The 27,119-nt window shown below is 45.9% G+C and overlaps 1 protein-coding gene across 1 annotated transcript in view; it reads right to left on the reverse strand.

The window, feature by feature from the left end:
- CDase (neutral ceramidase) overlaps positions 1 to 27,119 on the reverse strand; it is a 151,163-nt gene that overhangs the window by 58,272 nt on the left and 65,772 nt on the right. The window contains exons 3-4 of the mRNA XM_050192048.3: positions 25,673 to 25,852; positions 23,956 to 24,083 (exon numbers count right to left, since the gene is read on the reverse strand). Coding sequence (XP_050048005.1) covers positions 23,956 to 24,083; positions 25,673 to 25,852 — 308 coding nt within the window. The remainder of the gene's footprint in view (positions 1 to 23,955; positions 24,084 to 25,672; positions 25,853 to 27,119) is intronic.

A 27,119-nucleotide genomic window follows, 5' to 3' on the forward strand; every position in this document is an offset into this window, starting at 1 on the left:
CATCCTGCACCGAGAGATAACGTTTAACATTATTTAGCCGGTGAAATACGGTAACCAGATACAGATAAAGCATCTGTGTCAATATAATTATGCTTGTTGGTGCATGAAAGGAACGTGAAAAAGTGGGTTCTGAGAAAATCAGCAAAAAAGAATTGAAACACCTATAGCACTCACGAAAAAAATCTAGAATAGCTAAAATTTATGTAATTCGTAGCTTGTCTTCCCCCGATTCTTCATTCTGTTAAATCCAGCCCATGGATCACCTCTATTATTCTGGGTTGTTTTGATGCATCAACACCGCATCCGGAGACCTTCACATTGAGTGTATTGCTACAAAACATTTTCACAGTGTAAGGGCCATGTTCCATTGTAACTGGTTTTCACATGTCAAGTTTATCTTTATTTACATTAATGAAGTGACATACCGTCAGATAATACAAGCTTGAGAATTGGAGGGTTTTAATAAGGGTCTTTCGTTGCCCTTTGCCAAGTCGTACTATTGAAGCGCTTATTCGAATGTATGGGAGCAGCTCATTTGCACAGTATAAGAAATATATAAACAGGTTATTTTCACAATTTATACACTTCGTCAACACAAAAAAAAAAAATTGTTTTATTGTTTTCAGCCTGCTATGATGTTTTGACTGAGGAAGATATATTCAATTTGTTCTGCGAGGCACGCAATAATTGCTGTGGCATATTTTATTGCACAACACTGGATGCAGTAGCTAACCATTATTACTACTCAGACTAAATTAATAGCACAATGCATATGATCGGGCACATAGCATATTATTATTGCACTTTTTTAATTCATGCCCTTTTTTTAATTGCACAAAAGCTACTACACTGAAATATTATACTAGTACATACTTAAAAATCACGATTTTATACTACGATAATAATAATCATTCAAATGTTTATTGTAGTGCCCAGGAACAGCTAGAGAGCCTTTGTACTGGTGCACTTAACGAGCACTATGCGAGACAAAATGTACAGAAAACATGAATGTGGTAGACAAAAAAATGCAAGATAGAGAAACAAATAAGGAAAGAAGGAAAAGAGGAAAAGAGCAAAAGTAAACGGGAGTTAATCCTACGTGATTATCTACAGATACACAAAACACAGGAAACGAACTCTGAAGTATGTTTTGGAGTCGAGTCTTATACAGCACAATCTTGCAATAAGGCCAGGCAACGAATGTGGAATGCTACCTGGTATACTGTTGCGGCACGAACAAATGCATATGATCAAGAAGCTTTAGGGAATGCATAATGTCATGGACCACCTTATACAGGAACAAAAGGTGTGATTAAGTCTTGAATCTAGAGATGCGAGTTGAAGTATATTTGAGAAGGCTCAACTGTGGTCACCAGAATGGCAAAAGTGGTGCTTTAAAATATCAATTTATTCTGGATGCGTTCAATGAGGTCAGAATTAGATTTGCTCGTAGCACCCCCTCCTACAGAGGCATACTCTAGTAGTTGGCGGCACACAGCAGAATTTCAGAAACACAATAGGCGAGTGAAAATCATGCAATATACGGCATGCAATTCCAAGAGCGTGAAGGGCGTGTTGTGTAATTATCTATGTCAAGAGAAGCTTAGCATTTTATCGAAGTACACACCAAGATCTTTCATTTCATCGACCCTATGGAGTGGAGCATCACGTAGGGTGTATCAAAATTTCACATGGTGCGTTTTCTGCATATAACTTAATGTCATAGTATTGGAAGCATTTAGGAGTACTTATTGTTTCTGCACCAGTTTGAGAGTGAAAAAATGTCTTTTTGGAAGTCGATGCAGTGGTGAACACTGTTCACAGTCTCAAATAGTTGTCAGCACACAAAGTCATGCTGTTCATTTATTAAAATACTCTTAGCACTAACAGAAAGCAAGGAATCCAATATCGATTCAAACACTTTTGACGCACTGCAGAGGATAGATATAGGTCGGCAGTTAGTAACTGCACATCTAGCACCTGATTTGTGCATGGGCAATGTCCATGCTACCTTCCGAGTGCTAGAAAAGGTACTAAACTTTAGGGAAATATTGAAGATGTTTGTGAGAACAGGGAACAAGTATGCTTCCATACGTCCTAACCCTTTCAGATGCCACTTTATGCCGTTGATTGAAAAGTTGCTTTCACCCAATCTCTTGCATTTTCAGAATCGTAGAAAGTGTACAGCTGCAGAAAATATTAAGAATTTTCAATTGTTTAGCGAATTTTGTCAGGTTTACAAAATTTCAACTCCATGCGAAAACTCACTACAGGAACACAAAATATGAGAACATGTACTATTTCGTGTTTTGAAAAGCTTGAAAAGCACTTATACAGCCACTTGAAAATTATGCCTGGTGCATGATATTGTAAAAAACAATGAAAGAGGTGAACCCGCTACATACAACATACTGACACAGAGTAAGAACACCCAGCCGTCTAAATTCCCACTCATTTTGCTAAAACATTCTGCACGTTATTCAAAACTGCAGCACAGTTACAATAATAGGTGTTTCAAGATGTATGAAACACATTTTAGATACCATTACTTTCATCAGTGCTTTTGCTATTGATGCACTCTCCTGCTGTGCACAATTGTGTAGACAGCGTCTGAAAGGGTTAAGCTCTGCGGAAGAAATACCATCAACACCACAAGAAAGAGAAGGTTTAAGGCACTTCATACACTTGAAAACAAGGTTTTCATTGACTGATAGCGTACACAATGTGCCAGACTGAGAAGGAAAGTTACTTGAAGCATATTTCACACCATATGGCAAACAGAAATGCTCTGCAAAGGCACCAGCAGTGTTCGAGACAACACCACCATTTTCATGAAGAAGACGTACATATTTGGCACTCTTTTTAGAAGAGTGAGAGCGCACAAAGCTCCAGAAATATTTTGAATTATGTGTCACGCTGGCTTAAACACAATCAATGTGGTCGTAGTGATGATTCTAATAATAATAATAATAATAATAATAATAATAATAATCTTAGTGGTAACTTGGCACTCTAGACAAAAAAAAAAAGGCTGATGCCTGTATGTTAGAGCTTCTCATAACCAGCCATCTAGAGCAGGAATTTGCAGGATGCAGACGACACCTCCTTCCCCTCCACGTGCACACACACGCACACACACACACACACTTGCTCAATAACACAGCACGGCACACACGCACACATTCGACGGGTGCACAACACACAGGAGTACCAATTCAGTCTGGTTCCAAGGAAGGAGAATCCAAATGGCGAAGGGGGGTGAAGAGAAAGCTCTGTATGCCAGATATAATCATGGAGTTGCGGTGTCGGGCCATAGAGACACGATGAGGGCGCGGGCTGTGCTGACTACTTGTTCAGACGAACTGAAGAAACATTAGTGTTGTTCAAAGAGCTGCCAAGCACCCTGCAGTATAGACTAGTGCAATGTTGCGCTGGTATTGCAGGGTGTGCTACTTGAGGGGTTTGACGCAATCCTCGTAGGCTGGCATGAGCTTGCGACAACCGAAAAGACGAGTAGAGGGTGCGTGTTGTCCGGCGCTGAACAAGCTTAAGTCCGTTAGCGTCGCGAGTTTGGTACGGGAACTATACCGATGAGCAGTGCTCAAGTCGTGACAGAATGATAGAAGCGTAGAGTGCTCGGAAAACCTTACGTCATCAGGGAAGGGAGACACGGGACACAAACCCAAGAATGGGCCGATACTTAGATACAGTGCTGGTGACATATACGGAAAAGTTGAGAGAAGAGCTAAATGTTACACCCAGAATGGGAAGAGCCCGAACCGTCTTTATAGAGGTGCCTCCATGGAAGTAGGTTGGACGTGCAGCAGTTTTGTTGTGGTTGATACGCATGGCAGCGCTTTTCGCAGTGCTACTACAAAGTTTGTTATTATAGGCCCAGTCGTTCACCTTTACGGAATGTATTTATTGCAAGCACATATTCTGTGCATCGGCATACTGTTGTTGTGGAAGTGTTAACTTCTTAATCAAACACATTCTGCGCAGATGCATTAGTAACTTAGTTTTGAGTAGATCTTTGTCCTGACTACAATTTATAATATCGCAGCAAGAAACTTTTTAGTAGAAGCTGAAGGGATTCCAGCAGTTTAAGCATACAGACTGCACTCACACAATGCACTCACACCAGCTACACTTTCCATAAACAAAAAGTGAGATAAAAAAACCAATTACACTTTCACTGACTCAGTACTTGCTGCTTCTGAAGCAGGCATCGAAGCAATCATGGTATACGCTGCTACATGCATAGGTCTTGCATGATGCAGGTCCTGCTATGCACTGCACACGGGGCGCACGTTGCAAACAGATTTCTTTTTGCAGTGCTCAAGTATAAGGGCACACTGAATCAAACATGACTGCGTTGTCACGTATGCTTCAGTGCGTCAGTGTTCTTGATTGCTACACGAGCGATTTATCTCCAACTAGCCCAAAAGACGGATGCACTTGAAGGAAGTGAGTGAAGGAGCACAGTGAACTTGTACTGAACTGGATTCACATGTTGAATAGAATAGCGCACTCTCAGCTGAAACGAACGGCATGGCTGATGACGTACGCACTTCCCATTGTTCGGCTACTAGTGTCTTTCGCTTTCGGAAGTTATCTTTGCCACTGGAAACAGCGCAGAACTTGCCCGTTAAACTTGAGTCACCCGACACCACACGAAACACGCCGCGGTTGACCACCCCAAGTTCCACACGGTTCATTCACCACATCACACATCACACGACGTCAGTAGTGTCATATTTTAAATCCCTGCAGCACCAAACGGACCTGAAAATCAATTTCCTTCGACAGAGTTTCTCAGCTGGGTTCCTTCACTCGCCAGTTACGAACTCGATGGGCGCGCTAGGCCTACGCGTAACGTAAACATCGGCGATAGGCGAGTGCTGATTGTCCAGACTTCGGAGCTCGTAAACATGTCTCCATTCGTTTTGAGCACAACAAAATACACACACAACAAGCACAGACGTTGCGGCAATCGTGATTCGTTTGGCTGTTTTAGCAGAAGATCGTACCAAGCCCGGCGGAACCCAGTGGGCAGGTTGGATTAGTCGGCGTCGTTCGAAGTCGCTTCGGATCCACGTCGCGCTGCCACAACCCACGGTCGTCGGTCGGTCGGTGGTGTCGTTGTCGGCCTACTATTACAACACTGTCTTTGAGGAACACTGTCGCGCGCGTCGTGCGTCCAAAGAACTCGGACGATCGTTGGTGCCGGCGCCTTCGCACGGTCGGCCACCATAGGCATAGCAGCCGGAGGATTCGCAGCCTCCGATTGGTTGACGCTTGCGACGCGTCGCAGCCTCTCATTGGTGCACGCCGGCGCGGCGTCGCCTCGCGTCGGCATACTTCTAGCATCGGCAGTAGACATAATCGCTGCGCGTCGTCACGTTTCGCCGTGTTCCCGACCGACGCTGTTGACGCTTTGGCGCGTGCCGAAGCTTTCCGACGCGTGCCAGTGGTTGGGGCATTACGCTACGCACGTTTTCGGCACCACGCCGACATCGAGCTACCAGTATAATTTCAACGCGCTACACGGCACGAGTGTTTGCAGCAGCGCGCGTCCGAGCCCCCGCCCCCCCCCCCCCTTTTTTTTTCGGAGGACTTCCCAGCGCGCGGCCACGCGCGCGACCCTTCCAAAACGTTTCGTGACTAATCCGCTAGGGCACGGCGCACGCGCCGTCGCGCCATGAAAGAGGCGGATTACAACGCCGCCTCAGTCAACTGTAGAGTAGCAGACGAACAGGTCATAAAAGCGACGGCCAACGGTTGAACGAAAGTGGTAGCAGGCGGCTCCCATACAAGTGGGTTATCTGTGCAGGTCTGGAGTTCTAGTAGGTCGTGGCGTATACAGCCGCTTTATTATGACGTCAGAGAGTGAGGCCATAAAGGAAAGACAGGGAGGCTAACCAGTTATGACGTCAGAGTCTACCCTTCACGAACGCGAAGAGCGTCAGCATGAAGACCTCCTTCAAATGACATAGTTTAGCCATACGTGCCCAAAAGCTTCCATGAAATTCAATTATAGGTAATTTAATAAATCAGAGACCGCTCCATATGATGCGCATTCCATTAAAAGGTATGTGCACTTTGATGCCTACAGGCCGAAAAACAGTCCTTGCCACGACGAACACTAGCGCAAAACGACTACTTGGGAAAAACCAGCACCTCGGTCGCTATCGCCTGTTGTAGAAGGGGCTGACGTCAGAAAACACAGTCAGGAAAAAATAACACATTAGCTTGCAAGAGTGGGAAGCATGTACGATAACCTCAAAAATTGATTTTATTGAAACTACGTAATTTTCAGTCGTGCCGTTTGCTACACATGGTCAGAGTGCCAAAGAAAGCACGCAATAGAAATCTCGTTAAGATTCGGAGTTCCAAAAATTCGCAAGAGTTGCCCTTTTAAGCACCCCCCCCCCCCCCCCCCCCTCCACCCCAACCTACCTTTAGTCAGTTTATATCTGTACAATTACGTTTTCAGTCAACAACCTAAGTATCCATGTCTTTGCATGAATACTCCCCCTCCGCCATCGCGATCGCAACCGGTGATGTGAAAACACTCCCCAAGGCAAGATATACGCACACATGTATACATACAGTAGCGAAAAATTTACTGGGCGAAAGGACAGCCGTCGCCGCAGCTTCATTCGTGGAGCACCGCAAGTGTTAAGCGGAGATTATGTGTTTCGATACCGTCAGATTTAACTGTCAATTTGAAAAAAAGAAAGGAAGAAAAAATAACAGTTCCTTTGCACTAGGCTTTCTTTAACTTCATTTTTAGTTTCTTCATATACAGGGTGCACCACGTTAACTTGCGCCAAAATTTAAAAAAACATGCGAGTACCACGTAGCTATACAGAAGCAAGGTAGTATAGTTCGCCGTAGCTTGAAGCAAGTCAGACTACTTGTTGCATTTGGCCTAATTACATAATTCGTTATTATTAATTAATTAACTTCTGAAACATTACACTGAAGCAAGATCTTGAATGAGAAAATTGTCGGCCATCGTGAGAAATTACAGATCCATCTTTGTGTTGCCCTATACGTCTACATAAATGTTTTTTTTTTTCATGCTTACATACATACATACATACATACATACATACATACATACATACATACATACATACATACATACATACATACATACATACATACATACATACATACATACATACATACATACATACATACATACATACATACATGTCTGAGAGTGCATGCACGTACATGCTCGTCGCCCATTTAACTTCAGTTATGCGAATAGATAAAATGTAGGCCAAAGGTCACCGCGCCAACTTTCGTTAACCTTCTTTCTCCATGTGTGCCTTGATCTAATTCGTGATTACTAGGTAAAAGCCCTCTGCAGCCGTTAAGCGAAGAAAAAAAGGACAAATAACTAAGTGAATGAAAGAACGGAGCTTCGCCGCTTAAATAGCCCTCGCGATACCAGAGGCAAATATATGCGCTGAAACGTGCCCTCATTGCTTTGTATACCCTTGTACGTCACTGCGTTTGGATGCGTATGCTTATGGCAGCAGCGACCAGAAACCCATACAGCGCCTCTCACTGAAAGTATAGACCTTGCTTTACTGATTTATTTTTCGCTCAAAGCGATATGGTGAGGCACGCCGTAGTGGGGGACTCCGGATCATATTTCGACCAACTGGGGTTCTTTAACGTGCACTCAGTGCACCGTACCACAGGCGTTTCTGCATTTCACCCCCGTCGAAATGCAGCCGCCTGAGCCGGGCTGCGATCCCGCGCCTTCAGGCTGGTTCACAAGTTTAAGCAGACAAGTTGAAATTATTGGAAGAGCGAGAGTGACTTGTCCCACTGGCACTCGCGCACCAAAATAAATAAAAAAATAATAAATAAATAAATAAATAAATAGGGTGTGTTAGCGACTCTATTTTCACCTATTGTTTCAGCTTGTAACACAACGGCCAGCCAAGTATCACACTCGCCGGAGTGGCGTAGTGGTTTTGGTGTTGCGCCGCTAAGCCCGAGAGCGCGGGATCGAAACCCGGCCGCGGCGGCCGCAATTTGATGGGTACGAAATGCAGAAACGTCCGTGTACCTTGCAAAAGGTGCACGTTAAAGAACCCCAGGTGGTAGAAACTGATCCGGAGTCCCCCCCACTACGGCGTGCCTCAATCATATCGCGGTTTTGGCACGTAAAGCTCCAGAATTTTTAGCCATTTCGCCACATCACCTGTCCTCACCAAAAAGCAACGGCTTAAGATACGCAGCTGTTGAGACCAGAGCGAATTTACCTCGATGATAAGGCCTGCGTAGTTGACGCGCACTTCGAGCACGGCTTCTACGAAAAGTGCAACAGTAAGACAGCTTGATGACATTCTGGATGGCTCGCGCGAAAGCTGCAATTCAGATACGAGTACGCCCCAACTGATAAAAAAGTAATTTGATGGGCTTGCAAGCTGATCAGCAGAATGCCCACTTACAGAAGGACAGATAAAGAGACAAAAATGTCGGCGCCACGTCTTGATAGCGAGTATGTATGCGCGTGCGTATCTACTTCGAGCGGCATAATATACTGGCTTTGTCCGCGGTGCGTGATATCCGGCCAGAAACCTCGCCACTATTTCAGAAAGTGACGCAGAAAAAGTGCCTGCGCGTGTCGTATTCGCAGCCATATATCGCCGCGTCACTATTTGTGCCAACTACAACCTGACGACGACAAAGACGACGACCGGGCGGCTCGAGAGTACGAGAACGATAAAGGAAAATACGTTCTTCTGTGCTGGCCTTCATCCTGCACGTCATTCTCGAGTACAACGCGCTACTGTTACTTGCCACAATAAAGCCCCTGTGCTTCGTGACCTGCGACAATATATGCAAGCACGGACAAACTCTCTCCAAGCAACAAAAGGCCCGCACGGGGAAGCAAAAGCGTGGCGTCACGTATATGTGCAGTGCGAAAGCAAACGGTGCCCGCCGACGAAAAGGGCGGCCTAGCGAAGGAGGATATCTTTTGCTCTTTTTACTTTGCGAGACGCGCATGGCAGGAAACTAGAGCCGCATTCGCCTAAGCGTTCTGCCGTAAGAAAAACACTGGCGGCAGCCAAATCCGGCACATCGGACAATCAGCTCTAGCAAAGGAATACGCAAATGGCACGACATCTGGTCCAATCCTGCACAGCGCAACTTCAAGACGGCGTCTATACAGGGGAGGGCTATAAGGGTGAGAGGGGGGCGTTTCCCCCTCCCCTTTTTTTTGACTATGCGGAATTCTTAATAATCGTTTATGACAGATAGCATAATTGCAGCCCTTCTTCGGCTGGATTGCTGGAAGCGGCAGTCATTGCTTGCATAATAAATGGAAATGGCTGATCGACTAACATATGATGACTAATTATGTTTCTAACTAATTATTTTACCGCACATATTCCAATTCACTAATTGTAGCCGGTGAGTTTCCAAGGTGTATGCATTTGGAACGAATTCTGAGGATACAATGGGTTTCTAGATATGTGCCATGAAAGTTGCGGTAAAAATGCACGGCTGTTCCACATACCTTCTTTTTAAAACAAAAATGCATTGCAGCCAAAAGTAACTGGAAGGTTCATGTATTCCGTCGCAGACTTTGGGAATAAACATATCAAAACTGGTGTCATCCTGAAAATTCTTTCTAAGTGGTTGCGCCTTGCGATATTACCGGCTACAATTCGTAAATTGCGACATGTGGCCATAAAATAATTAATTTAAAAGTTAATTCGTGGATTTTTATTAATCAGTTGATTATGCATATCGATTTTTCGTGCAAATATTGACCGCCTTTGTGAGTAATCCAGCTAAAGGGCTGGAATTATGCTACCTGCCACAAGCGATTTATTTATTTATTTATTTATTTATTTATTTACTTAATTATTTATTTATTTATTTATTTATTACCCTCAGGACCAAGGACATTAAAGAGAGGAGTGAGTAACAGCAAATGAGAAAAAGAAACAAATATAAGCAGTAAAAGGGTAGCTATAGACAGTAACAATTCTGCATAGCAAAAAAAAAAAAAAAAAAACCCGAAGATCCCACGCACTGTGGGAATCGATGTCTTTCTGTGCTGTTTGCGTCCATTGACGGTATTTGGCGGTGATGTTGAAGGCATGTGACAGTCGTCATGTAATGTAAAATGTTACCTTGCCTGCAGCACTTGTGCTCGTCCGCGTAGTACAATGAACACAGATAGAAGTGTAATTCATTGATTCATTTACTCCAGAGAGCCCCAACTGAGCAATGCTTTCTGACCACGCGTTTTCCTTCTCCCGCGTTATGTTAGCTGAACTGCCGCGAGCGCCGAGGGGTACCACCCGTTTCCCCACTGCGTCGGTACGGGATCCGGATGTACCCATTCCCTGTCTCCTCTCTCTCTCTCTCTTTACTCCCTCTCTAACATTCTCCCTACCTCCTTCCTGGACGGTCGCTGCTGTTACGCGGGAGCATGTAGGTAAGCGCGGAGGCTCCTGCAATGGTTTGGCGAGGGTCACGCCTAATTACGACATCCTGACGGCATTGTTGCGTCCCCTAGGGAGCTTCAGAAAGCCCTGTGGCGTCCCCCCAAGGCGCGTAAGAGGGCATTGTGGCCGCGCAGTGGCGTAGCCAGAAATTTCGTTCGGGGTGGGTGGGTTGGGTGGGTGCTCATGTTGGAGCTCGGCCTGTTCCTTACATAATTTGTCGAGGGATCAAATACATTAATAATAACTGCATTGCCATTGTCAAAGATGCTGCAAACGAATTATTGGACGCTACGTACTGTCACGACAAGTAAAATATGTATTATTTCATAAAAGTATATATTCGTCTGTCCCAAAAATTGTGCCATTAACTGATATCAGTGCTTCCACATTTTCTATCTATTTATTAAATAAAGAAAATATCACAGGAACTATAGAAGTATATCAGTTCGAAACTAGCAAAGCAGTGCATGCCGCTGATATGATAAATGTAAAGGCCGTGAAAGGAACGAGTTGAAGACAAATATTTTAATGAAACTTTGTCATTCAAGAGCCTTGTTTACATTCTTGTACATATGCAACGGCCAGGGAAAAATGTCAATGACGCTGTCCTTCCTTCCAATGTATTGCGCAGGATCAGCTGTCACCGGTCGTGTATTGTAATTGCACCGAAATTATAGTCGCAACAGAGATCAAATAAAAAAAAGCAGGAGTTCTCCAACATAGAGATTAGAAGTGCGAAGATACAATGGAATACACAAATGCGAAGATAAAGCTTGATAAAGGGCAAAAAAGTGCCACTGGAAGCAAAGTTCACTGCATGTATCCACAAAACGTCCCGACACGATATTTAAATATACGTATAAGTCTCCAATAAATCTACGTATCTAAGCAGAATTCCCTGTATACAGGTTGTTTCAGCTAACTTTAGCCGGAGTTTAAAAATATGCTGATGCACTCTACGACGGACGCGACCAAATGCACGTTGCTCATTTTTGTATGTAGTGTGTCACGCTATTTCTTGTATTTTGCTTAATTAGACTTTTAGTCAAGAATAATTAACCAACTTCTGAAGTAACGAAGCTCGGAAAAAAATTCAAATTAGGAAGATTCGGAGCAGTTTGTAAAAACGCCCGAGTAAACAGCTTCTGTCTTTCTATCTTAAGCATTTGTGTATTTCAGCTTACTGATGATGCCCACGAAACACAAAACGCCACGTGACATGCCCGCTTGCACGTCGTGATTGCACTGCTCCCAAACGTTCCGCGCCCAAACAGCCATAGGCGCGCTGCCGCTTAAAAGGCGACAGGGCAGCGACGTAGGCGTTGGCTGTGCCATTTACGCCAACGATATGCTCCCCTCGTGACAGTTCGTAATAGCGATAAGCAGACGCGGCGGATATTGAAGCAACAAGTCCGTCATTTCGCGATAGCTGTAAGCTAATTGAACATCCCTAAATAAAATAAACTCAGTTTTCAGAAGGATAAAAATGGTAGAATAAGAGTATCCTAAATGGCCAGCCGCCGTCTTTCACTGAATTTACGTTTATTTTTCATGCGCTTTCCCAGCTTTCCCGAAGAGGTCACCTTCTGCAGCGATACAACACTGGGATCTTCTGAGATGGCTTGCTGTCGCTGCATTGAGCACCGTCAGTGAAATGCTGTGACAGGCTTCAATTATCTTCTCCTGTAAGGCTTCTGGAGTCGTCGTTTGCGTCGTGTATACGTGGTCCTTAATATAGGCCCACAAGAAAAAGTCAGGAGAGCTGAGGTCGGGTGACCTTGCCGGCCACAGGACAGGCCCGTTTCTCCCTATCCATTGCCCTGGGAAGGCAGCATCAAGCCATGCTCGTGCTTGATTGCAGCTGTGGGCTGGGGCCCCGTCGTGTTAATACCACATTACGTCAAGCCGGGCTAGCGGCATGTTGCAGCAGAAGTCTTCAACCGGCCCTTTGAGGAACTCAAATACCTATTGCCCGTCAGAGTGTTGTTAAAAAACACTGGGTCAATGACTGTGCTATCATATATTCCGCACCAAACGTTAAAAGACCACTGATATTGGTGGCGGAAACTTCCTAGCCAGTGGGGATTTTGCTCACTCCAATAGCGTGCGTTGTGGACATTTACTTGGCAATTTCGGGAAAGGTTCGCCTCGTCAGTCCAGCGTACCTTGGTGAGACAGTCAGAATCCTGCTCCTCCTGAATCAAAATCCAATTCGCAAAGTCGAGTCTCTTTTCGAGATCCCCTGACTCCAGGCACTGATGTAACTGCAGATAAGAAGGGTGCAGTACAGCTGTTTTCAAAATCCTCCAGGTAGTTGAGTTGGACACACCGAGTAGTGCGCCACGCTGCACGTATTAGCGTCTGGATTCGCCGCCACGAAAGACAAAACGTTGGAGCGAACCCCATTATTTATGACTGAAGCTCTCTGCCTCTTTCTTGTGAAGCTGCCGGTTTGCTTCAGCGACTCGTAGGTGTTGAATATTGTCATCGAGCTCGGTCTCGTACCCGGGTGCCAGCTTCAATATATTCTTGCAGCCTGCCGTCTCTGTCCGCTTGCAGCTCCTAGGACAAGGATCATGTCTACTTTTTCCTGGTTGGAAAAAGGGCATCACAAAATTGCTCGCGCTTTAACAGCGATGCACGATAATCTGTTTATCGCTGTCTAGAACTACCACCTACTACCACCACCACGTCCGTCAGTCGATTAAGGCAGCGCAAGCGATAACGGTTGCTAGCTTAAATCGAACAGCCAACGCTTGCGTCGCTGCCCTGTCGCTTTATAAGCGGCAGTAACCTATGGCTGTTTGTGCGCAGAACGCTTGGGAGCAGTGCAATCACGATGCGCAAGCGGGCATGTCACGTTGTATTTTTTTTTTTTTTTGTATTTTGAGGGCATCCGCAGTAAGCTGAAAAACACTAATAGCTAATAGATAGAAAGACAGAAATGGTTTATTCGGACGTTTTGCAAACTGCTCTGCAACTTTCTAATTGGATTTCTTTCATAGCTTCGTTTCTTCAGAAGTTGGTTAATTCATCTTGACTAATTATCTAATTAACCAAAACACAAAAAATAGCGTGACGCAGTGCATACAAAAGTGAGCAACATCCATTTGGTCGCTTCGTGTTAGAGTGCATCGGCATATGTCTAAACTCTGACTAAAGTGCGCTGAAACACCCTGTATAGTGCGTCAAACAAGGCAAATAAACATGGTGCGCAATCACAGATTCACAGATCACAGAATCCTAAGGTACACCCCCCCCCCCTTCCATCCCTCCACTCGCTCCGATGCATCGTGCGCGACGGAAGGCGGCGCGTTTCCTCCCCGCTTTTCTCCGTTGCGCACACAAAACTGACCCACCGTCGCCGGCTCACCCTCACTTCAAGGGGCTTAAGCTCATCCCCCCCCCCCCCCCCTTACTTCTGCTTTCACAGGCACTTAAGAGGAAGCTTTAGCTCGGGTGCTCCTATCTAAATACATGTAAAAGGAGAATTCATTTTTCTCGGCAACTACTGCACCAAATTTGACGGGGTTCACTGCATTTAAAAGAAAAGCTTAAAGTCTAGTGACTGTTGGTTTTGAATTTTCAATTTAGGTCGTCAAATTTTTATAAAAATTTGGCAAAAATCGAAAATTTTCAGAAAACGAAACTATCAAGTTTACAACTCCGTAACTCAGCAAGAAAAATGACATCGCAATTCTGTGAATTGTACCTGATAGCACATCTAAAGCGGACAAAATTGATATGTTACACATGAACCTCAAAAAATGGAGTAATGTGTAATTACAACTTTTGCAGAACCTTCGTAAACAACGTAACAAATTCACGTAAGATGTAAACTGACATATCAAATTTGTCCGCTTTGAATGATCTAATGGATGCCGTTTACAGAATCGCGATATCTGTTCTTGATGCAGAGCTATTAGCTTGTAAACTTCGTGCTTCTATGTTTTTCAAATGTCTGAATTTTTGAAAATCCTTTTAACAAATCTCAAGCCCTAAATAAAAATTCCGCTTCCAACAGTCACTAGAATTTAGCTTTCTCTCTCAAATGCAACAAATTTCATTAAAATCGGTCCAGGGGTTATCTCAGAAAAACGTTTTTGCGTTTTTACATGTATTTGAATAGGCCGCGTTGGAGTTGGGCCCGAGCTAAAGCTTCCTCTTAAGGCATGCGGCGCGCGGTGACGATGTTATCGCCCTTGGACTTCATACGGAGCATGACGGCGACGGCGACGACAGAAATGCGCCTTGAGTCCATGTAATTGCTAGTTGAAGTGAAGAGCCCATTACTTTCCGCAAAAGAAGTAATAAAATCGAACTTTCACCAAGCGGCAATTCGCTGCGCCAGAACAGCGTCCTTTTTTTCCTCTTGTGGGGCGGGGGCACCGAAGTGAAAAAAAAAAACGCAAAGGAAAGCATGTTGGCCACAATCGAATGCCTACTTTGGGCACCTAATGTGGCTACCGAAGGAATACCGAAGAAAACGTGAGACACTTGGTCCACAGAGAACCATATGTAGGCTGCTCGTTATCCTACACTGGTGAGACAAAAGACTTTCCAGAGAGGTTGCGATAACATCGAAATGAAAGTGATGCCCTCAAGCGAACGTGTTGCAATCCGTCGAGTCCCCGCAGTGGTGGCGGCGAGCGACCATTGCTTCTTTTTCTCGTCTGCTTGCCACAAAGCGTCCAAAACTCTGTGAGGCCAAAGTCCACTCGGCCAGAGAAAAACGAACGCGCACTGAAGTGCGCTGCGTGGTTGTCAGGGCAACACGTGAAAAACACATGCGCTCTGGCTGGCTGTGGTAGCCCGCGGTTAGTGAGAAGAAGAAAATTGAAGAGGCTCAATGTGTCCTCGCGAATAAATGTCAACGCAGAAAAAAACAAATAAGAACGTAGTTACTTTTGCTGACTTTAGTGTCTTGACATGGATGCATTGGCGCAGGTGAAGAAAAAAAATGTTGATATTATATATCTTCTATGACATGACGGCACAAATGAACCATCACAACGCTTCGTCTCATCGGACGTCGCTGCGTGCTTTGTCAAATTGTCTGATAGTGTGTTGATTTGGATTGTCTCGTTGTATCGTTCCATGTACGACTTTAGAAACGTCAATGCACCTTTGGCGTCCAATGTTTATAAGAACATTAAACCCTCAAAGATACGGAATTGAAAACCTAAAGCACGACTTTGTAGATGCCAATGCACCTTTCGCATCAAAAGTTTACGCGATCTTTATACCCATAAAGTTTCGGAATTGAAATCCATGCGCTCCGTAGATTCCGCGGCATCCGCGAGATGCCGCAACGAGCCCGCTCGCCATCCAAACGCCCGTGAAACTGTTCTCGGATGGGGCTAATGCGTTATGTGACTCCAGGTGCATGAGCGTTGCCACGAAATCCAGCTCAAGTTCACATTCTTCGCGCCGAAATGTATTTTCGAGCGTGAAAAATACATTCTAGACAAAATCCGGAATGATTTCCGGCGCCGGGGCTTGTTTTGATCGGCGGTGCATGACAGCCCAAAAAAATTTCGGGGGAGGGGGGGGGGGCTCAAGCCCCATAAGCTCCCCCCTCCCCTGGCTACGCCCCTGTGGCCCCGTTCTACCGAAATGTCGTCTTCCGCACCCGCGCCGTGTGCTCTCAACCACTCCCACGACGCGGCGTGCAAGGCAGCAGCAGCAGTGAAAAAGTCGAAGGAAGAGGCAAAGAAAGCTCGTGCATCTGCGTGTGTGTGCATGGCGCATGGCTGCAGCATCTACATACATAAATCGCGAGTTCCAAGCGCAAGATAATCTCTCTTACTGGCGCACGTAGTTCGACGTTCATACGTTGCTGTTGACATCCATGTTTTCTACTGTTGCGATTACCAGTTAGGTCCAGCATGATAGTCTACCTAAAATGCCTGTGTAGACAGCAATGCTTGTCGGTCGAAGTGCCACGTTAAAGCTCGCGAGAAGTACGCTTATTCCTTCGTTTTAAATATTTTTTTTTGTTGTGAACCTTTCTCAAGCTACCGGTGATCTTTCCATTTGGCTTTGTGGCTTGTTTTTTCTTAGTCTTACTGTTACGTGAAATGGTCTGCAAAGCAGTGCTCAAGAATGTCGCCAAAAGAGCGTTCAAAATGTACTAGCCGCTAAAATTCTCTACAATGATATTCAACGAGAAAAGCCAGATATATTACATAGACATGCTTGAAGCCTGCAAGATTAAATTATTGACGCCGCATATACAAGCGCTTGTCAATTAGTTTTCTTTTTCAAATGATGTACCCTGTTTACAATAGATACTGCCCCAGAAGATGTATACGAAGTCATTTCATTGCAACATACATAGCAAAGACAGACGCTTCAACAAATTGTGACCGCGCCACTAAACAATCTTCCAAGTTATTTTTAAGCATTTCTTTTTGTGTCACTGATAAAATCCACAATAAATGAATTCTAAGGATTTCACGTACGCACCAAAACTACGATTATCAGGCACGCCGTAGTGGGGGACTCCGGATTAATTTTGACCACTAGGGGATCTGTAACGTGTCCCGAGTGCACGGTACACGGGCATTTTTCCATTTGGCCCCCATCGAAATGCGGCCGCCGCGACCGTGATTTGATCACGCGACCTCGTGCTTAGAAGCGCAACACCATAGCCGCCAAGCCACCGCGGCGGGTATTCGTAATGAATATTTTCAAAGATGTAGGCCAGATGTAGTAAGCATGCATTGTTGAATGCCCGCAGGCATAAATTATCATGACAGCTACGCAGACAATATAAGAAATGTGGAACGGAGACCCTCGTTTACGTCGGCGGCAAGGAGATAATTGAATAGCTTTAAAAGAAATTAAATTCTGGGCCAATACGTGCCAAAACCACGATTTGATTATGAGGCACAAGCTAGTGGGGTACTCCGGAAATTTGGGCCACCTGGGGTTCTTTAACGTGCACCCAAATCTAAGTACACGGGTGTTTTCGCATTTTGCCCCATTAGAAATGCGGCCGCCGTGGCCGGGATAACTGAATAGCTTTTGAAAAATGCAGTTTTTTTTAGAATAGATGTTGGGCGTTATAACGTAAAGCTATTTTAAACTTTTCTATTCCAATTCTGCAATCAGCCCTCCACGATTGGCAAAAAAATTTTCAAGTGCACCCACTGCGCCTGTCTGTCACGCGACGTCACGAAAACCGCGATGGTATCTGGTATGGTATCTGGTATGATATGTGCTAACTAATTATGTATGATTAGACCGAACGAAAAAAAAATATATAATATCTGATTCGACGCTTTTTTCACCATTAGCGAAAAAGGCGTCGTTTGACCAATTGCTATTGGTCAAACGTTTTCGGACTACGCCCACTGTACTTGTCTGTCACGCGACGTCACAAAACCACGAAAACTCACCACATCAAAGTGATGTGTAAGCGTCAAAGGCGCATTAATATACCGAACAAAACTGAAAATTTTTTTTCTGAATAGCCGGACATTGCCCCGTTCCAAAAGGAATAGAAGATGGCTGCCCGCCGATCTCTATGTCACTGGCTTCGCGGAGCTGCCGGGGAGCATGGATTTATTTTCGTACAATATAAGATTTTATGTGGCCGTATAACGGTTATCGAGACCTTTTGGCACGTATACGACATAGCTCTGTCAACTCTACTTTGCTGGGGATCCATTTCAACGGCATTTTAAACTTTCCGTTGCACGCCGCCGCGATTTTCGACCAGCCGCCGCAAGCGAAGTAATGGGAAGCGGGCCAATCGCAGACGCCGGCACCACCCTCCTCATCCGGCTATCTACTTTCACTGCGCTGGCTCGGCCCCATCGAAACTCTCTCCATTTGAAGGTGCTCCTCGCCTCTTCTCAGCCAATGAGATACGAAAAGCTGCTCAATGTAGGCAATGCTATTCGCTTTGAAAGGAAAAGAAAGTGACATCCTATAAACGAGAAGCGCGTTTGATCGGGCTTTTCAAACAACGCTGCGGGCTACCGCCCGATGCTTGCGTCGGTGCTTACGTAAATTTGACGTCAGAAGATTGGAATAAAAATAGATTTGAATACTTTTACGCTATAGGGCCCATTGTTACGAACAGTCACCTCGTCCCAACGCACATGTCAAATACAGTCACTGTTGAAATTGCGTTAAAGCGAATGACTTTATTATACCCGCTCTATTTCTGTAAAAAACAAATTGTACATCCAATATTAGTCTGCTATGGAGATTTTCAACGAGGAAGGTCAGGTATTCGTATTCAAATTGTATACAGCGGCGCTGTATATAATTTTGGATGGACTTTCTGGCAATGAAATGCGCTGACTGCAGTGACTTGGAAATGTACTTTCCCACAACGTCATATTTTGCACGAATAGCGCAGAGCCTTCCTATATTTTATGTGAGAGACGCAAGAAGTCACAGACAACAAGGTACTCGCACTAATGGCAAATCCCATTGGGCGAACAGGAGCCCTCAAAAGCGTCCCCAAAGTGCACTCTCGCGCGTAGCTGCGTCCCAGTGGCAGAATAGGAGCAGTTCATTGGCCCCAGGAGTAGTCGAGAGCAGTTCGGGCTGATTCAACACCCTCTAGAGAAGTTAAGGCCTTCTGGCTGTTCCTCATCCCCCCCCCCCCCCCCCCCCGAGCTACGTCACGCAAAGGAGGCCCACATAGAAGTGTTCCGTGCAGCGTGCTACGAACTTACTAGCGTGGCAGCTGTGTTGAAAATGAGGCGCGGAAGACAGAGTGGGCGACGACGGCGATAACAGTTCGATTAGTTCTGGGAACCTTGCCGCTCCATGAATAGCTTCGGGGTTAGAAAAGTCTGGCATGCTGCGACATGCTTTCGAGCGCATTTTTTTTTTTTCTGGGCGTGAACCGTGTATGTAGTCTCTGCGCTTGTGCTGCGATTGCGGTTGTGTGTCCGGCAAGCCTTCATTGCCGCAGAATGTGGATTACGCTCATGCCAGGATATGCCTAAAAAGTGCTGCGTGCCAATTGCCGGAGCAATTGCACATCGGGGCCGAAAAATCATGTGTTCATGTTTCCGCAAGATGAATGACAGAATATTGGATGTCAATGCTAAGGCAAAGAAAAGAAAAGCTGAAACCCTGCTGAATAAGGCAGCTGTACCATTGTAAATAGTTGCACGAATGTTTTGTATCTCCATTGCTAAACTCATTTGAGGTGTTGTAAATATGGTGGACTGCGGTACTGTATGTAATAATGCCTCGAAGGCGAAATTACTCGTTTCACGCCTAATCTAGACTGGAATAAATACATGTGTCCCTAATGTGAAGAAGGAAACACCAGTGAAGTTGTCATGAGATATGTGTTATGGTGCAGTGCTAAGATTTTGTTGAAGGACTTTTGTGGTCGCATAAATGGCAAACTCTGACGCCGACGAAAAATCAAGGCAAAGAAGCTACTCTGAAGAAGAGGGCAGCACTGTGACTTTTCGATATAAGCCATGCTCCCTGTCATCATGTACCCGAAATTCGTTCTCAATCCTAAGGTTGAACCATTTCATTTTTTTACGGACGGGCTTTTTAATAATGCAGCGCGTAAATTGTTTTGCACAAACAAAATAATCTTGGAACACCCTCTGTGCTCTGCGGGCCATCTGTTCAACTATGCCTAAAAAAGAAACAATAACTGCGCTCCGGTTAACGTCGCACGTAAGTGCGCCATCCCTTCATTCAACCCGTATCCCCAAGCACGCCGCTGGCTTCCGTGACGTCACTCACCGAGCGCTCAAGCCTTCTGTTGCCGAGGTGGTGTTGGCAGATCCCGCGCGAAAAGTGGACAGCGGAGGAATTGAGTCACGTGGCGCGAAACTCGTGATAGATATCCTTTCACAGCGAAGCTGTCTATGCCCACCCTCCGGAAAAATCGTCGCGGCGAATAGAACACGCCTTGCGGCAAAGCCCACTTTCTCGCGAATGCTCTGTAGCTCTCAATCTAATGTAGGTATACCGGAAAAAATCATACTGAAATTGGCCGCTAAGACGACTCTATCATTACGCCGAGTTTCATTTACTTATCTAATTAGTTAAATCACAGTGAAGTTGTAAATGTTACAAAATTCCCGTCTGCGCTCATACATGGGCGTTGTGGGGTTCTCCTCCGTGCTCTTGGGACAAAGGAACGACAACACAGTAGTGCAAACAATCACAAGGGCATTTATTGCACCTTTCATAGATCAATGCCTGCTAGCCGAGTTGCTCTCCACAAAACATGCCGATGGGCGCGCGACAAATCTAGAAGTCCGACTCACCGCGACCGGATAGCGAGCGAATATGTTCGCCCCATGCTGGATCCCAACGCCTGGTCGTTCGCGCGTACGGTCACGCGAACGGTGGCGCGTTCGAAGGCGGCCACGCGAGACGGTCTCGCAGAAGCATGGATCGGCGCACGCGCGGCACGGCACGTCCGCACTGCTTGCTCTCCCGAACCCAAGAGGAAGCGCCTTGTCTTTCGGTGCCCAAGTAACCCCGCCTGTCGGCGGCGTTAGCAGCGCAACACTCACGCCATCTCTCGTACTGCGCCTCAACCACTCCGACCGCCCCGGGCGCCAGGCCACGCGAGCCGTGCGGGAAAACAACATATCAGGGGACGCGTGAGAGTCGCGCATCCCCACAGCGTCTACGCAGGGAGTATGGTCACAGAAAAGGGCTGTAACTATTGTTTTATCGAAACTATCCCGAAACAAATTATCTGAAAGCTAGCCGCTAAGACGACTCTAACATTACGCCAATTAAGTTTCATTTACTTTTCATAATTACGTAGTTCACAGTGAAGTTGTAAATATTGCGGAATTCCCATCTGCTGTCAATACATGGGCTTCTACGGGAGGGATACCGACAGCCCCATGTTTGTCGCTAGAATAAAACTCTAGTCCTTCCAAGTTTCATTCAGCTAATTATCTAGGAAGTATGCTCAATCGCAAATTACAAACAAACGTGTTTTGTTTCATGCACTGATTTGGACTGCGCCCCTGTCAACGCATAACGTCGCTCACGTTGAGGCTCGGTTTAACGGCCACCTGCGTCTAAACGGCGCTCCGTCGCAGCTGCGTCAACAACCCCTGCGTCTTTAGAGCGGCTTCGCAAAAGCCCTTCCGCGGTAGCTCTGTGTATGTATGACGTAGTGCGTGACATAGTGCGCGCCTGATATTTATTTGTATTTTGCATAAATGACATATACATACTTATGTATAGTTACATGCCAACAGAACTCTATACCAACATAATTTATGCCACCATAGCAGTTTCCATGGTCAACCACCTTCGCAGGTTGGAATACCTGCTCAATTGTTTAATGTTTGTTGTGTTTCCATCGTTTTTGTTCAGTGTGCGGCAGCAATGGCGGCTGAGAAGCCAAGTTCGTTTGGCCGCACAGAATGCTGGGAAGGTAAACAATCTGGTCACGTGATACACCTTCGCCCTCGCGTCTGCTCTCGGAGCGCATGGAACGCCTCAATGGGGGATCAAGCAGTCGCACTCTCGCTGCGCTATACTTCTCTGCTCCTCTCTGCCGCCGCTTTAGTTCTGCCACTGGAATGCACCATAAGCCACACAACCTGTGTTTCCGCACTTTATTATTGCTTTTTCTGCGTGTTCGGCTTAAGTACTGCCGACAGTGCTGTCGCGTCAATTAGTTAAAGCTACATTTATTTGTAATATCTTGCCCTGGTATACAGAAGGTAGCGTTCAACTGCTATAGCGGTGCGCGAATATTCAAACTATCGAATACGGCTCGCATATTCTTCGCTATTTAATTCGTATTCGATTCAAGAATTCAGTAGTCAAACTTGTCGAATATTCATTGCTGTTCGAATATAAGGAATGACAGCACTTGTTACAGTCTACAGGGAGAACGCCCGATGCACACGGCGATTGTCCTCAGTGATTCTGCTGCAGGCAAGCGACGGTTGCTGCGGAGAAGTACCAGTTCTTGGATGGATATATTTTCAACACGCGCTAAAGAAGAGGCATGACGAGAACGAAGGAGGCCGGACAAACGCTAAACATCAACTCATGTGATGCGCTGAAACCGGACACAAATAAGAAACGTCAGAAACATCGAACTTTTTTTTTTAAGGCAAAGCAGCGCTCGGGTTAAGCCGAAACGCACGTTATCTTCCATAGAAGAACACTCTTGTGTATTGAGAGCCAGTGAACTAGGCTGGTAGGCAAATATTAGGAGCGTTTTGCATTTAAAAAGCGGGTGATGTAGGTGTGTAGGCACATAACAGTCAAGTATCACACGCAAAACTACGGATATAGGCCTGGGGCCGCGTAACACGGCCTAATGACCGGATCTAACATATCACTTATCACAGTAACGTACACCGTATCATGCAAATATAAAACTCTCTATTTTGAAACTGAGTAACAACTTTTCTGGTCGCTTCGAGACTCGCTGCATGAGCCGAAGAGCTGAGGAGGAAGCTTCTGAATAGGGGTGTGCGAATATTCAAAAATTTCGAACACGAATAGAATAGTCCTTGCTATTCGATTCGTATTGGATTCGAGGTTTCACTAATTGAAACCATCTAATATTCAGTTCTATTCGAATATCAGAGATAAGAACTCTTATTAACTTTCGAGGGAGAGAGATTGAAGCAAGTGCAAACTGGTCCGAAGGATTATGCTGTATGACAGCCGCGGATCTACGGGCCAGATAAATTGTGCTAAATAATTTCCACTTGTTCAATAAGAATGCCTCCCTTTAGGTAGACTATATACGAGTTAGCATTCAAGTTGTCTCAACTTAGGCAAATCAATTTGTTATTTGGCCAATCTCACCATTTTCGCATCTCTTTAATATAATGCGGGATGCTGTACTATTAGACTCCTCTCCTTCAGAGAACACAGCCCTGTTCATGCATCTCGTGACGTGCTGTTCTCTTGTTTAGTTACTGCCGTTGTCATGGCGCACCAGATAATTGAAAGTCATTGTTTTTAATTTACAAGACCGTCAGTTAACGAGACGTGTAGATGCAAACGGAATTATATGCACGTTTCTGATAACCTAAATTACTCTCCCTCTCTTTTTTTTCACAGCGGACTCCACACGCACCTAACCATTAAAAAAAATTTTTGTTTAGTGTAGAAATGAGAAAATATTCGATATTCGATTCGACATTCGTAGGGCATCTTTCTGTAATATTCATATTCTACCCAAATCAAATTTTTCGCTATGTGAACATCCCAAGTTTAAAATTTTTTAAGGCTCGGAACATTCTAATTGACCACCGTACAGTTTCCTCGCAAATCGCTTTTCCCTGCGCAAAAACCACCCAACTTTGTACGGTTGCGATAACCTCTTGTATGGTACCGTAACGTTCTGGCGGTCTTTATTGCAACAAAAAAAATAATAATAATGATAAATAAGGCACTGCACATGTCCTAAGTCTCCCCCCCCCCCCCCCCCCGAGTCTGCCAAAAGAACAACGCATCTACTTACTTGGCCCTCTCCTCGGGTGGGTTTGCGTCGTAGGCGTGAGGACTGCGGTTGATGTTGGCGTGCAGGATCTCGCCTTCGCTCCAGTAGATGTAGCCCCTCCGAAGGCTGTCGTGTGCTTGGTCGATACTCTGCGAGGACGAGTCACGTCGTTCGCTGTACGGTCGTGGTCACAGTTAACGCGAGGTTGCATGCGTCACCTGTTGGGTTATCAGCTTCTGAATATTGCAACGTTATACGTTGTCTCACTTTACAGCACGATGTACGCCTCAGCGCGAGCACCCTACAGTTATTCGCGCTGCGGGCGAACGGGCACAACTGTTTGGCTGGCCTTTGAGTAAGTCACGAGAATTGCCTGTCCGGAACGGCTCGTGACGCTCGCAGCTGACATTAGTTGATCGTTAGGCCTCCACATGCAGCTGTTCTTCTTGGCATTGACCTGCGGCTACTGACGGAAATGAGTTCGTTCTCACTGCGTCCGAAGCTCTAAGATGAATAGATTTTCCTTGAAATTCCATTTGACAAGTTTAGAATAAACTGGCAGGTGCACTTTGCAATTCTGTCGCAGCGATACCAACTCGCGAGTACTCGACGGTTCACGCACATTTTACCTACGTTCTCTGCATGGTAGCCCACCCAGTATTTGCAGGGAGTTTGCATATAACACGGGGGCCAAGGTTTTCTTTCGAAGCCGCCGTGCTTGCTTAATGGCTGTGGTGTTGGGCTGGTAAGCACGAGGTCGCGGCATCGAATCCTGGGCACGGCGGCCGCCTTTTGATGGAGGCGAAATGCGAAAACACCCGTGGATTTTGGCGCACGTTAAGAAATCCCAGGTGGTCCAAATTATTCCGGAGCCCCCTCTACTACGGCGTGCCTCATCATGAGAGTGTAGTTTGGCACGTAAAACCTCATAATGTTTTTTCTTTCGTTTCGTAAAAAAAAAAAGATTGTCATTGGCCACCTACCTTCGCTAATATGCTCGGAATTGGCCGACGCCACTCATAGAACCGCTCTACAGCATACGAAGTCCTTTCTGATCACGGGTAGAACTGTCCTTTATTTTAGATCTTTTTTTTTTGTGAAAACCCATTTTGTCTTACTGTGGCAGGCCCAAACACATTCCTTATTAGCGAACGTGTGCTACAGGGGAAAAAAATTAATCGGCAGAAAATAGGCTAATTCTCATATCATATTTGGTTAGTCAGAAGACCGAAAGGCTGCCATTTTTCGTTGGCGCCAACTTCTGGCAAAGAAAGTTGGTGTCCATAAACAAACAAAAAAAGAATTACTTCTAGGCTATAAGCCGCGTGTTCTGCAAGTCTGTGCGGTCTTCGCCGCTTTGTGTCGCCGCCTGCGCTGACACAACGCCTCCATTTAGCCGCATATTTCAAAGAAATAAAGCTAAGAACCTGACGGCCAAGCCGATGTATAAGCACTACCTTTTGGGCGTGTCCTGAGCCATGCTTGCACATTGAGTCGAATTAAAGCATGCGATTGACCGATGTCCCTCGCGTCCATCCGGTCCGACCGTTCGGAAGGAGAACGCAACGCGAGGTAACTATGATATCCCCTCGGAATGCGTAGGTTTACCACAGGAGCAACGTATTTATCCCTAATAGAGAAGCACACAGGAAGATATACAGGACGTATAGGCAAGAAAACGTACAGGATACGTATAGAAAAGATCGTGCTGGTTTCCCAACGTTTGGACGAGACGCACCCTGCATATGCCGTCGATTTGTACGTCGGCCACCTGGCGGATGAAGCCCTGGGTGTGGATGTTGTAGAGCAGGTACTGCATGAAGCCGCCCACCGACGCGTGCGTGTGCGTGGCCGTCAGCAGGATGTTCTCCTCGCTATACAGCGACGAGCCGTACTTGTCCTGAAGGCGCTTCACCACCTGCAAAACCACGATTTCAGTTCAGTTCATCACTCTGCAGGAAGAAAAAGATTACGCACTTGCACCGATGTGTGCGGGTGCGCGTGCTTTTGCAAACGCAGTACATACGTCGCTCATGTGCGAAGCAACGGTGGTCTAATGAATACTATTCATTCAATAAAAGCAATGAAATGCAAGCGCTAGCGCAATAGCCACGCTGGCAACTAGAGTGTTAGGCATGGCCCACGTGTCGGTGGTGGGCTGTGGAAGGCAGCGAACGCGGTGGCCATACGAGCAGAGGATGTTTGAAGGGCCGGTGCTTCCATACCTTCCCTGCCCACATCCTGAAATTCTCGAATCAATATTTTAATTATACTGTTTGTTTGTTTTTCAAAAGTTTCGAAGCCACTTGGGGAGTGATAAGATTTGCCGCTGACGTTGTGGAAAGGCATTGTTTGTAAAGCCTGGTAGGCCGAACTTCAGGAGAGTGTCAAGATTTATTCCTCTAAAATTAAGGGGCTCGAAACAACTGAATCCACAGGGTTCCAGCAGACAACCTCACGCAGGTCGGCTCATAAGTACAACGGCTTCGAAACTTTTGAAAGAGTGCGTGCTTCACTAATGCATAGGTTGCATGCTGGAGCCATTTTCCAGCAAGACCCCGACTTATCACACAGTACGTTCAGGGAACTGTCGTCGTATTTTTGACAGCTCAGATAGACAACGTTTGCTATACATTAACAGTATAGGAATAAACGGGACATAGTAAATCGTAGCTTCAACAATGCGTACTTGTCTTCCGTGCGTTTCGGAGCTTGCACCGCCTCGCGACCAATTTCTTCTGCGCTTGACGCTAGCGCGCCCTTCGAGCAAGGAAATCTGCGAAAGCGGTTTTTGCATCCCACAAAAAATTACACGACGCTTATGAGCGCGCAACGCGAATGTTTAAGCGTTAGGGGGCTGTGGTGTGGGCTAAGCGTTTTCGCACCCGTTCTCGAGCTCGCGAATCGCTTGAAGGTCTGAAGGTCCTGCCTTCTTCCATGACGATCATCAGTGTATAAACGATGTTTTAAAGTGTTTTGTTTTACGGTACTACGTTTTTATCCGATGCTCGCGTGATCGCCGGCTTTCTAAGCATACACTAGAGCAGCCGGGTGCGCAGCAGCGCGCTGAGCGAGCCACAGCCACCGGCGCTACCGTATAGACAGCGTCTGTTTAACGCGACGCGGCTGCAAACGTCGGCGCCGCCACCGTCTCACGAAGCGAAAGGGGAGGCTTGACTGAGCCG

The sequence above is a fragment of the Dermacentor andersoni genome, chromosome 1 (genome assembly GCF_023375885.2).
Source record: "Dermacentor andersoni chromosome 1, qqDerAnde1_hic_scaffold, whole genome shotgun sequence".
In the NCBI taxonomy this organism is placed as follows: domain Eukaryota; kingdom Metazoa; phylum Arthropoda; class Arachnida; order Ixodida; family Ixodidae; genus Dermacentor; species Dermacentor andersoni.